Raw genomic sequence first — 12,186 nt, 5'->3', positions numbered from 1 at the left:
ATACCAACAGCTGCTAACTGCAGGCAAAACCTCTCACCATGTTTTCCAAGTCTCTTACCTACCTAGATGGAACTCAACATCAGTTTGGCCTCAGCCAGGCCCCAGTGAAGTAATCTGTGCTCAAACACAAAGGAAGTGTTTTGCAGGACTGGGGTCTTCCACCTAAAATTGTGCCTCTGAAAAGAAGGCAATCACCAAGCAACCAATCTCCCTGCTGCAGTTCAGTGAAGCAAAAGGACCTTGGGAACAGAATTTCCAACAAATACTCTAAATTACTCATTAGCTTTAATTCATTCCCAAGCAGGTTCCAGCCACTGGACCAAAACACAGCGGGGTACCCGTGGGGGAAATGCCACACAAGGCTTTAATGTGATTTGATCACAATGTACATTGCATTCAGAAGGATCAGAGAATTGTCATGGGTGGAAGGGACATCAAGGATCATCCAGTTCCAACCCCCCTGCCATGGCCAGGGACACCTCACACTACAGCAGCTTGCTCACAGCCACATCCAGCCTGGCTGCAAAAACCTCCAGGGATGAGGCTTCCACCACCTCCCTGGGCAACCTCTGCCAGTCTCTCACCACCCTCATGGGGAAGAACTTCTTCCTAACATCCAATCTCAATCTACCCATTTGCTCCATTTCCCCCCAGTCCTATCACTCCCTGACACCTTAAAAAGTCCCTCCCCAGCTTTCCTGTAGCCCCCTTCAGATAATGGAAGGCCACAATGAGGTCTCCTTAGAGACCATGTCCTGGAGCAACCTAGCAACGTTTGCCCTACCTGTGGACACAGTCCAGCCTTTCTCTGGCCTTTGGTGCACAGTTCTTGAGGTACTGTGGAACCTTTCTAGTGGGGAGGGAGCACTGTAGGTGCCAATGGCTGTACACTTACTTTCTGAGTGTATATACACACACACATACTTGTATGTCAGAGAGACACTGCACAAAGCAGCCAGCAGGAGGATGGGAGCAGAGCATGGACCAGTGGCACTTACACCATTCCCAGCCTGGACCCACTGGTGTTTGCTTCTGTACCTTGTCACTCCCTTTCCCACAGCTTTCCCTCACTCTGCCTGGCTGCTAACCCTTCTCCCACCTCCAGCTGGTGTGCTCCACTTCCCTTCTGCTTTCTGCTGAGGTGCTCCTCCTCTGTCTATTTGAGTTGCTACCACCCAGCCAAACCCCTTCTTGTTTTGCTGTCACAGGAGCAGAGGATGTTAGGGGTTGGAAGGGTCCTCCGAAGATCATCAAGTCCAACCCCCTTGCCAGAGCTGGACCAGGATTTGCCTCTCTTCTCTCCTTCACCTCTACAGACATTAATCTTCCTCTCTCGTTGTACAGAGCTGAACACAAAGGGGCTCCCAAGTGCTGCTGGGTACCACCCAAGGTGACCACAAAACCACTAACACCAATTTACATTCAGAGCTGCGGTGCTCAGGAGTCAGGAACCAGGTGAAGATCTGCTCCTAGAGCAGAGAGTGAACCAGACAGTCACAGGGATGGAGCAACAATGGTATCACAGAACCACTCAGGTTGGAAAAGCCCCTCAGGATCACCAAGTCCAACCCAGAACCCTACTCTACAAGGATCACCCCGAAACCACAGCCCCAAGCACCACATCCAAAACACCTTCAAACACATCCAGCCTTGGGGACTCCACCACCTCCCTGGGCAGCACATTCCAAGCCCTGACCACTCTAGATAGGAAAAAATTGTTCCTCCTGTCCACTCTGAACCTGCCCTGCTGCAGCTTGAGGCTCTTCCCTCTTCTTCTATGGCTAATCACCTGTGAGAAGAGACCAGCACCAACCTCTCCACAGCCTCCTTTCAGGGAGCTGTAGAGAGCCATGGGGTCTCCCCTCAGCCTCCACTGCTTCAAACTAACCATCCCCAGCTCCTTCAGTTGCTCTTCATCAGATTTCTTCTCCAGGCCCTTCCCAGCTTCCTTGCCCTCCTCTGCACTGGCTCCAGCACCTCCACATCTCTCTTGGCTTCAGGTGCCCAAAACTGGACACAGCACTCAAGGTGTGGCCTCCCCAGAGCCGAGTCCCAGGGGACAATCCCCTCCCTGCTGCTGCTGGACACAGCATTGCTGATCCCAGCCAGGATGCCTTTGGCTTTCTTGGCCAGCTAGGCACACTGCTGGCTCCTCTTCAGCTGCTTGTCCAAATCTGTAGCATTGCTGGGGGTTGCTGTGCCCCAAGTGCAGGCCCCAGCAATCCCCTCCCTGCTTCTGCTGGACACAGCATTTCTAACATTCCCACACGGTGCCAGCACTTACCCAGTGGTGCTGCAGCTTACCCAGGGCCGCAGCTGTGAGTGGGGTTTGTGATAGAGGCACAGATAACATTTGCAGACAGGAGGGACACTTTGAGCATCACTTCATTTTACCTAACGGGAGCGGTCCGGGCTGCTCTTTGTGTTGGACTTCCTTTTCCTGTTCTCCTTTCAGGACTGCTACAGCTTCGGCTGTTACCACTTGCACTATCCTGGCAGACACTTCTTCTGTGGCAGCAGCAGAGTCAGAAAACACAAAGAAAAGCAGGCTGATGAGAAGGAGGGCTTCAAATCACAAGGGTGAGCTTAAACAATAAACACATGACTGAATCCCCTTGTTAAAGGCAACCTTTTGTGTTTCTCTCCTTCTTTTTTTTTCCTCCCTGAAATAGAAGCAAATCGAACAGAAGGGACAGAGGTCTCAGAGGAAAATGTAGTAAAAGACAGGAGAGCAGTGAGATGCACAAAGCCTCAGTGTTCATTCTTCTTCCTGCAAAGCTGTAAGATGATCACTTCTTAAATGCCTGCAATGATTGTGTCTGCTTGCAGGTGCTGCTTGGCAAACAGGGGCAGAGCAGCCAGCTGAGCCCTGGGGTTTCTTGACATAAAACATCTGGGGTTAGCTGCAGTCTTGTATGGACTTTGGATGGCATTTCCTCCTCAGCAGCACATTAAAGGCAGTCCCCAGACAGACATCTGCACTGATGAGGGACTTAGAACCATGGTATTGTCAGGGTTGGAAGGGACTTCAAGGATCATCCAGTTCCAACCTGCCTGCCATGGCCAGGGACACCTCACACTGCAGCAGCTTGCTCACAGTCACATCCAGCCTGGCCTGAAAAACCTCCAGGGATGAGGCTTCCACCACCTCCCTGGGCAACCTCTTCCAGTGTCTCATCACCTTCATGGGGAAGAACTTCTTCCTAACATTCAATCTGAATCTACCCATTTCTAGTTTTGCTCCATTCCCCCCAGCCCTGTCTCTCAGAGGTCCCTTCCAATCCCTGACATCCTCTGATCCTGTGAACTTAGCCCTCTCTCTCACTCATTAATCAACACCTTCCTCCCTCTCAGACCAGACTCAGTGGACATAACCCCCCTTCACTCTCCAGCTATTTGAGTGCTGCCTCAGGGTTGTTTCAAACACAGGGCCCCAGAATCCAGCATGGAGCTGAGCCCTAGGGAGAGCAAGAAGCTGCCCTGTGGGGGTGGCTGTGGGGCCACCAGCTGCACAGCAGGCACATGCCTCAGACCAGGGCAGGAATTCTATTGCTGACCCACCACAGAGACAGAGGTTCCTAATGGCACCAGGCAATGCCCCCTGCTCCTGCCAGGAGGCACTCACACAGTGCCCATTAATCCCCATCCCCATGGCAGCAGTAAAAGCTCTCTGCTCACCCATTACTGTGTCCCTCAGGCAAAGATCAGCTGGGAAAGCGAAGTGTTTTTAAATCAATGCCCTACATGTAACCTCACAGCAACCACCCTGCCAGGGGACACTGTCTGTGAGCTCAGTAATGCTGATTGCTCCTCACACTCACCACAGCTCTTACAGAATTACTTCTAAATGTGAAGTTTTTCCTCCTCCATTGTCCTTCAGAAAAGCAGGGCTTCTTTCCTCCCCAAAACCACAGGTGTGAGTGACTTGACCTTCACAGTTCTGTGTTTGTCTGACAGCCATGTGCTGTGTTTGCCTCTCTTTGGCACAAGCAAGGTCATGATGTAAGGACCACGGACAGCAATCTGCTCTGGTGCCCAAGAAGGCCAATGGCATCCTGGGGTGGATTGGAAGGGCTGTGATGAATAGGTTGAGAGAGGTTCTCCTCCCTCCCTACTCTGCCCTGCTGAGGCCACATCTGGAGTATTGTGTCCAGTCCTGGGCCCCTCAGTTTAGGAAGGACCTCAGGGAACTGCACTCAGTGAAGTGTCCCTGGTGGCTGGAAGAAAGGAGACTGCAACAGCTGCATTGGCTGCAGCCAGCAGCAAGAGTAGATGGAGGAAGACATCAGAACTGGCAAGCAACAACAGTAACAGAAGAAGCTGAAGTAAAACACTGCTAGCCCAAGAACACAGGAGTGTAAACGTGCCAAGAGTAAAGTCAAACAGAAATCTGAAGATGCTGCTCTCTAACTGCCCAGGGAGTGATGTTCTGGCAGCCTTCCACACAGCAGGAGACAGTTCAGCTGCTTTTGAGCTGGAGCTCGAGACATTTACAAAGGGGACCACTGATGACAGAGCTGTCTGCAAGAGCAGAAGACTCTGAATGGCAGCTCTCATTCTCTGTCTCTCCTCCAGCAGCATGCCCCCAGTATGACATGGAACTCTGCTGTCTGGTTAAGTTGATCTAATCACAGAATTGTCAGGGTTGGAAGGGACCCCAGGGATCATCCAGTTCCAACCCCCCTGCCATGGCCAGGGACACCTCACACTACAGCAGCTTGACCACAGCCACATCCAGCCTGGCCTGAAAAACCTCCAGGCATGAGGCTTCCACCACCTCCCTGGGCAACCTGTGCCAGTGTCTCACCACCCTCATGGGGAACAACTTCTTCCTAACATCCAAGCTGACTCTACCCACTTCTAGTTTTGTTTCATTCCCCCAGTCCTATCACTCCCTCAAAAGTCCCTCCCCAGCTTTCCTGTAGCCCCCTTCAGATACTGGAAGGCCACAAGAAGGTCTCCTCAGAGCATTCTCTTCTACAGACTGAACAACCCCAACTCTCTCAGTCTGTCTGCACAGCAGGGCAGCTCCAGCCCTCTGTTCATCCTCATGGCCTTTCTCTGGACACCTTCCAGCACCTCCAGATCCTTCCTGGAATAGAGGCTCCAGAACTGGACACAGTGCTCCAGGTGGGGTCTCAGCAGAGTGGAGCAGAGGGGGAGAATCCCCTCCCTGGCCCTGCTGGCCACACTTCTCTTGCTGCAGCCCAGGCTCTGCTTGGCTCTCTGGGCTGCAAGTGCTCACTGCTGGCTCCTGTTGAGCTTCTCATCCCCCTGCACCCCCAAGGCCTTTTCTTCAGGGCTGCTCTCATGTCGGTCACTGCCCAGTCTAGTTTTGCTCTATTCCCCCAGTCCTGTCACTCCCTGAAACGCTAAAAAAATCCCTCCCCAGCTTTCTTGTGGTCCCCCTCAGATACTAGCAGGCTGGACACTTCCTGCTGTCTAGCTAACGGCCCTGACGGTGGAACTGTGGATCCCTCCCTATGGACTCCTCCCCCCAACTCTCCCTGCCTTCCTCCATAGGAGATGGGGCACACAGCCCTTGAGTCAAGCCATGCATGTGGGCAGCCCTGTGCACCAAAGAGCAGGGATGCTGATTAAAGCCTCTCAATCTTTCCAGTCATCAGGGGGCCTTAGCCTCGAGAAAAGGAGGCTCAGGGGAGACCACATTGCTGTCTACAACTACCTGAAGGGTACCTGAAGGTGGGGGTTGGTCTCTTCTCCCAGGCAACCAGCACCAGAACAAGAGGACACAGTCTCAAGCTGCACCAGGGGAAGTTTAGGCTGGATGTTAGAAAGAAATTCTTCACAGAGAGAGTTGTTAGCCATTGGGATGTGCTGCCCAGGGAGGTGGTGGAGTCACCATCCCTGGAGGTGTTTAGGAAGGGACTGGATGGGGTGCTTGGTGCCATGTTATAGTTGATTAGATGGTGTTGGGTGATAGATTGGACTTGATCTCAAAGGTCTTTTCCAACCTGGTTAATTCTATTCTAGTCTAGTCTAGTCTAGTCTAGTCTGTGCTAGTCTATGCTATGCTATTCTATGCTATATCTGAGGGGTGGGTGTGAAGTGGAGGGGGCCAATCTCTTTTCAGTGGTGCATAGCAATAAGAGAAGGAACAATGGATACAAACAGAGAAGGTTTCAGCTCAGCATGAGGAGAAACTTCTTTCCAGTGAGGGTGACAGAGGCCTGGAGCAGGCTGCCCAGAGAGGTTGTGGAGTCTCCTTCTCTGGAGCCTTTCCAGCCCCAGAGAAGATGTGGGGGGAAAGTCACAGGGTCCCCTCCTGTGCAGACTCCCCTGGGTGATGCTGCTCTGGCAGGGGGGTTGGACTGGCTGATCTCTGGAGGTGCCTTCCAACCTCTAATGTACTGTGAGACTGCAAAATGCAGGCTGGATTTAGCATCCTGGAGCATATTTGCTTGGTCACCTGCTCTCTCCCAGCCAAACTACTGCAAGCCCCCTCCCAGCAAGGTAAGGCAAATCCCTGTTAAAAAGGTCTCCCTTGTTACAGAACTTATACTTGGTCACCTCCAGCCCGGTTCTTGGGGGGGAAAATGGGCTCTGAAAGACTGCAAGATCGTTCCCACTCCCTCACCTCCCTTCCTGATCTAATTTGCTTGGGACAGAGATTGTATTCCACGGGGAGATATGGCTGGAGGTGAAAGGTTTCCTCCTGAAAGACTGAAATTGCCACCTTGGGCTGTGCAAAATAAGCAAACCAAGCCACAACTGCCTCTGGGTTCATGTTGGGGTTTTTGTTTGGTTGTTTGCTTTGGTTGGTTGGGTATTAGGCTTGGTTGGTTGGTCGGTTTTGTTTGGTTTAGGCTGGGCTGTTTTGATTGCTTGTCTATGTTTTTAACCATGGAAGCCTCACTTCTGCAGCCTCTTTTGATGGATATTTTGGGTGACAGAGGACACCCAGGCAGTTCACCAGAAGAGCAGAGCCTTTGCTGTACATGACTGCTGCAAAAGGACAGACACTCTTGCACTAATGGACACTATAAATAGCAGATCCAACGGGCAAGTCAAATCCTCACAGGGCAGCTATTGAGACTTCACAGCTTCCTTATGGTTCAGTGGAAGTTCAAGGAAGCCTAATGATAAAGAAAACACACACAAAAACCCCCCAAACCAAACCCAAAACAAACAAAAAGCCCAACCAACCACCACCAACAAAAATATCCCAAAGAGAGTCAGGCAGCCTGGATGCCCAGCAAAATCTTCCCAGCCTGAAAACTCTGCCTTCACTGGGGAGAGTTTTGCTATTAGAGACTCACTGTCCCTCTCTGTAAGCAGGTGAACAGAGAATCATAGAATGGTCCAGGTTGGAAGGGACCTCCAAAGCTCATCCAGTCTGACCTCCCTGCAGTCAGCAGGGACATCCCCAACTAGATCAGGTTGCCCACAGCCCTCTCCAGCCTCACCTTGAATATCTCCAGGGATGGAGCCTCAACCACCTCCCTGGGAAACCTCTTCCAGTGTTCCACCACCCTCATGGTGCACAACTTCTTCCTAACATCCAATCTAAATCTGCTCTGCTCTAGTTTGAAGCCATTGCCCCTGGTCCTGTCCCTGCAGGCCTTTGCAAACAGTCTCTCTGCAGCCTTCTTGTAGCCCCCTTCAGGTCCTGGCAGGTTGCTCTTAGGTCTCCCTGCAGCCTTCTCTTCTCCAGGCTGAACACCCCCAGCTCCCTCAGCCTGTCCTCACAGCAGAGCTGCTCCAACACCCTGAGCATTTTCATGACCCTCCTCTGGTCCCTCTCCATCAGGTCCATGTCCTTCCTGTGTTGAGGGCTCCAGACCTGCACACAGCACTGCAGGTGAGGTCTCAGCAGAGCAGAGCAAAGTGGCAGAATCACCTCTCTGGCTCTGTTGGCAATGCTGCTTTGGATGCAGCCCAGGCTGCCCTTGGCCTTCTGTGCTGCAAGCTCACCCTGCCTGCTCATGTCCAGCTTCTCCCCCACCAGCACCCCCAAGTCTTTTTCCTCAGGGCTGCTTTCTATCCCCTCCTCCCCCAGCCTGTATTGACAGTGAGGATTGTTCCAGCCCAGGAGCAGAACCCTGCACTTGCTCTTGTTGAGCCTCATGAGGTTCCCCTGGGCACCACCTCTGCAGCCTGTCCAGGTCCCTCTGGATGCTATCCTGTCCCTCTGGGGTATCAACAGCACCACTCAGCTTGGTGTCATCATCCTCTGACTCCACTTTGTGCCATAAAAGATGGCACTATCAAATGGCAAGTAACACAAAATGTGTGTTTATAAGAGGGCAACAAGGTCCTTGGCTTCACACCAGCCTCCAGCCCCAGGAAGAGCAGCAGCCTGGCTTCCCTTTGCATTTTGCTGCTCTGCTTTAGCCAGGTGTCAGGAGCTCATGATACAGGCCTCCCAGCTGGATTTCTGGGATTGTGGTACCCACAGGTACATGTGGTCCTCAACTGTGATATCCATAATGGCAAGGAGGCATTGTGGAAGATCCACATAATGAGCTTCCAGAGTCTTCTGACAATGAGCAGAGAGCTAATACATAGGGGACAGTGACTCTGCTGCTCCCTCAAACATTGTCACTTCAGGACAAGCCCCAAGAGGTCAGTCAGGTCAAATCTGCCCCCTTCCTACTAAGCCTATGACTGCTCTCTGGCAGGAGCACAGGACTCTGCCCTGCTAAGAGGGCAGGCACTTGATTTGGGCACTACGATGATTTAACACCAGGGTTTAAATTCAAACCAGAAAGTGCTGCCTGCTCCTGGTTTTGGATGTCAGCAGAGTCCAAGGGCATGAGGTTTAACCAATATGAGTGCAGGGTTCTACACATTGGCCATAACAATTCCATGCAGTGCTACAGGCTGGGGTCAGAGCAGCTGGAGAGCAGCCAGGCAGAGAGGGATCTGGGGGTGCTGGTGGAGAGCAACTGAACATGAGCCAGCAGTGTGCCCAGGTGGCCGAGAAGGCCAATGGCATCCTGGCCTGCATCAGGAACAGTGTGGCCAGCAGGAGCAGGGAGGTCATTCTGCCCTGTGCTCAGCACTGGTTAGGCCACACCTTGAGTCCTGTGTCCAGTTCTGGGCTCCTCAATTCACAAGGGATGTTGAGACACTGGAAGGTGTCCAGAGAAGGGAAAGAAAGCCGGGGAGCGGTTTGGAGCACAAGGCTGGGGAGGACTCTGGAGCACAAGTCCTATGAGGAGAGGCTGAGGGAGTTGCTTAGCCTGGAGAAGAGGAGGCTCAGGGGAGACCACATTGCTGTCTATAACTCCCTGAAGGGAGGTTGTAGCCAGGTGGGGGTTGGTCTCTTCTCCCAGGCAACCAGCACCAGAACAAGGGGACACAGTCTCAAGCTGTGCCAGGGCTGGATGTGAGGAATAAATTCTTTCCAGAAAGAGAGATTGGCCATTGGAATGTGCTGCCTGGGGAGGTGGTGGAGTCACTGTCCCTGGAAGTGTTTAAAACCAGCCTGGGTGAGGCACTCAGCGCCATGGGGGAGTTGATTGGATGGTGTTGGGTGATAGGTTGGACTAGATGACCTTGAAGGTCTTTTCCAACCTGGATAATTCTGTGATTCTGTGTACTGACTGCACTCAAGGGCACAACAGCTGCACATTCCCCACCCCAGCTTGCTTTGGCACTGATGTTTGAACTGTGGTATGTGTCATCCAGACACTCAAGAGAGCCCCCCCCTTCCCTGACAGACTCAACCAGGCCCTGTTAAAGCAAGCCCACATGCCAAACACAGCCACAGCAGAGCCAAAGACGTGGGGTCAGACCCTGCAGAAGGCCAAGATGCTGTGTCAAAGCTCTCCTTCATCTCTCTGCTGCTGCTGCTGCAGCTGTCAGTGGACTGCAAATGTCTCCACCGGCACCTGAATCCATTACCGGCAGTACTTGCATTTCCCAGGAAACCCTTCCAGCCCATTAAGCATTTTAACGGGCAGGTTTAGCAGCCCCAGAGACAGACATCTGGATGGTGGCAAGAGCCTTTGAAAAAGAACAAAAGGTGTGTGAGCTCTTACCAAACATTGCCAGAAAGCTGCTAGAAACAATTGGCAACTCCAAAGACAAGACCCCTGATGAGATCTGTGACACAGCTCCACTGTGATGTGGCAGTGTCTGCTCACAGGGTCACAGGATGTTAGGGGTTGGAAGGGACCTCTGAAGATCATCAAGCCCAAGCCCCCCTGCCAGAGCAGGACCATAGAATCCAGCACAGGTCACACAGGAACACATGCAGACAGGGATGGAAAGGCTCCAGAGAAGAAGAATCCACAACCTCTCTGGGCAGCCTGTTTCAGGGCTCTGTCACCCTCACAGTGAAGAAGTTCCTCCTCATGTTGAGGTGGAACCTCCTGTGCTGTAGTTTCCATCCATTGCCCCTTGTCCTATCACAGGGTGCAACTGAGCAGACCCTGTTCCCTCTCTCTTGACCCCCAGCCCTCAGGAATTGGTAGACATTGATCAGATCCCCTCTCAGTCTTCTCCTCTCCAGACTAAACAGACCTAGGGCTCTCAGCCTCTCCTCACCAGGCAGGGCTCCAGTCCCTTCAGCATCCTTGGAGCCCTTCCTTGGCCTCTCTCCAGCAGACCCCTGTCCCTGTTGAACTGGGGAGCCCAGAACTGGATGCAATATTCCAGGTGAGGTCTCAACAGGGCAGAGTAGAGGAGGAGGAGAACCTCCCTGGATCTGCTGCCTTTGTTCTCTCTTTAATGGTTTTCCTTCAGCCCCAGGCACTTTTTCTCTGGTCCTGCTCTGGCAGGGGGATTGGACTCGAAGATCTCCAGAGGTCCCTTCCAACTCCTAACATCCTCTGATCCTGTGATCCTGTGACACTTTCCAGTGCAGGGCAGGGTCACATCCTGCTCTTTCTCCCAACAGCTCTATCTGACACCACTATTCTTGCATCAGGTCTTGAGTTTGCCAAGGCTGTGGTAGATGCCACCGGGGGGCTCTGTAAAGCCAGAACTTGAGGCATTAAACCGATTTGAACATGCTGGAACTGCAAGGCACAACAAAATGCTCCAGGAAGAAACTGAAGGAAAGGGATGGCAGGAAGGAGGGGTGGAGAGGAGGAGACTGAAAAATCATGCCAGAACTTCACTCCTGCTCACGACGCCACTCCTCAGCCACCTACCAAGCAAATGAGCAGTGAGCTCGGTCGGAGCAAAGGGTAATTGAGGCTCCTGGAGCACTGGGGCTAAAAACAGGGATAAAGAAAGATGCAAAGGGATGGAAAGAATAGAATAGAATAGAATAGAATAGAATAGAATAGAATAGAATAGAATAGAATAGAATAGAATAGAATAGAATAGAATAGAATAGACCAGGTTGGAAGAGACCTTCAAGATCATCGTGTCCAACCCATCATCCAACACCACCTAATCAACTAAACCATGCAACCAAGCACCCCATCCAGTCTCCTCCTGAACACCTCCAATGATGGTGACTCCACCACCTCCCCCGGGCAGCCCATTCCAATGGGCAATCACTCTCTCTGTGTAGAACTTCTTCCTAACCTCCAGCCTAAACCTCCCCTGGCGCAGCTTGAGACTGCGTCCTCTTGTTCTGGTGCTGGCAATTGTGTTTCCTTAATTTTGCCATAGTTTAGGGAGAGCAACACGGGCAGAGCCCAGCAAAAGGATCAGCCGCGTGTGCGCTCGTAGAATTGGGAAAACAAAGCAATTTCAGTCCAAATGTGCCTGTCAGAAGCCCCAGCAGGGTGCAGAGCGGTTTCCAAGGCAACCGGCACTAATTGTTGGCACAGCGGCGTCAACAACACAAAAGCAGAGAGCAACCTGCGCTGCTTTGTGAGGCGAACCCCCCCGAGCGTGTTCCCGCAGAAAGGGAAAGACACAAAGTGACTATTTGCCCTCTTCGACCATCTGAAAAGCAAACAGGACCGACGGATTTTTTTGCCCCCCACACCCCCGGGGTGCGGCAATTGCGAGGGCAGCAGCACAACAAAGCGAACATTAAGCCAGTCCTTCTCGGGACAGGTCCTCAATGCAAGGCTCTCATCGCCTGCAAGCTGCTGGTGGATGCTGGTGGCATAGGGCACCGACCCCGACCTTCGGGAGGAGAGAGAGAGAGACTTGACACCATGGATAGCTTAGAGAGCAGGATCCTGCATTACTACTACTTGTAAGAATGCCAGGGCCTGCGCTTGGGTCACAACAACCCCAAGCAATGCTCCAGGC

The 12,186-nt window shown here is 52.4% G+C and overlaps 1 protein-coding gene across 29 annotated transcripts in view; it reads right to left on the bottom strand.

Annotated features, from left to right (window-relative positions):
* The window catches only part of MAP2 (microtubule associated protein 2), a 341,956-nt gene that overhangs the window by 65,898 nt on the left and 263,872 nt on the right, over positions 1-12,186 (bottom strand). For 27 of the 29 annotated variants that reach the window (XM_068137835.1, XM_068137844.1, XM_068137839.1 and 24 more), the window contains one exon: positions 2,395-2,508. The exons of 1 other annotated variant lie outside the window; for it this stretch is intronic. In XM_068137835.1, coding sequence (XP_067993936.1) covers positions 2,395-2,508 — 114 coding nt within the window. The remainder of the gene's footprint in view (positions 1-2,394; positions 2,509-12,186) is intronic. One more of the 29 variants, XM_068137841.1, reaches the window with a different exon arrangement.

Source organism: Melanerpes formicivorus, unplaced genomic scaffold (assembly GCF_026170545.1).
Source record: "Melanerpes formicivorus ecotype bairdi unplaced genomic scaffold, bMelFor1.0.p_v2 SCAF_5, whole genome shotgun sequence".
Taxonomy (NCBI): Eukaryota; Metazoa; Chordata; class Aves; order Piciformes; family Picidae; genus Melanerpes; species Melanerpes formicivorus.
The sequence above is the reverse complement of the archived record's forward strand: the minus strand, read 5'-3'. Positions and strand labels throughout refer to the sequence as shown.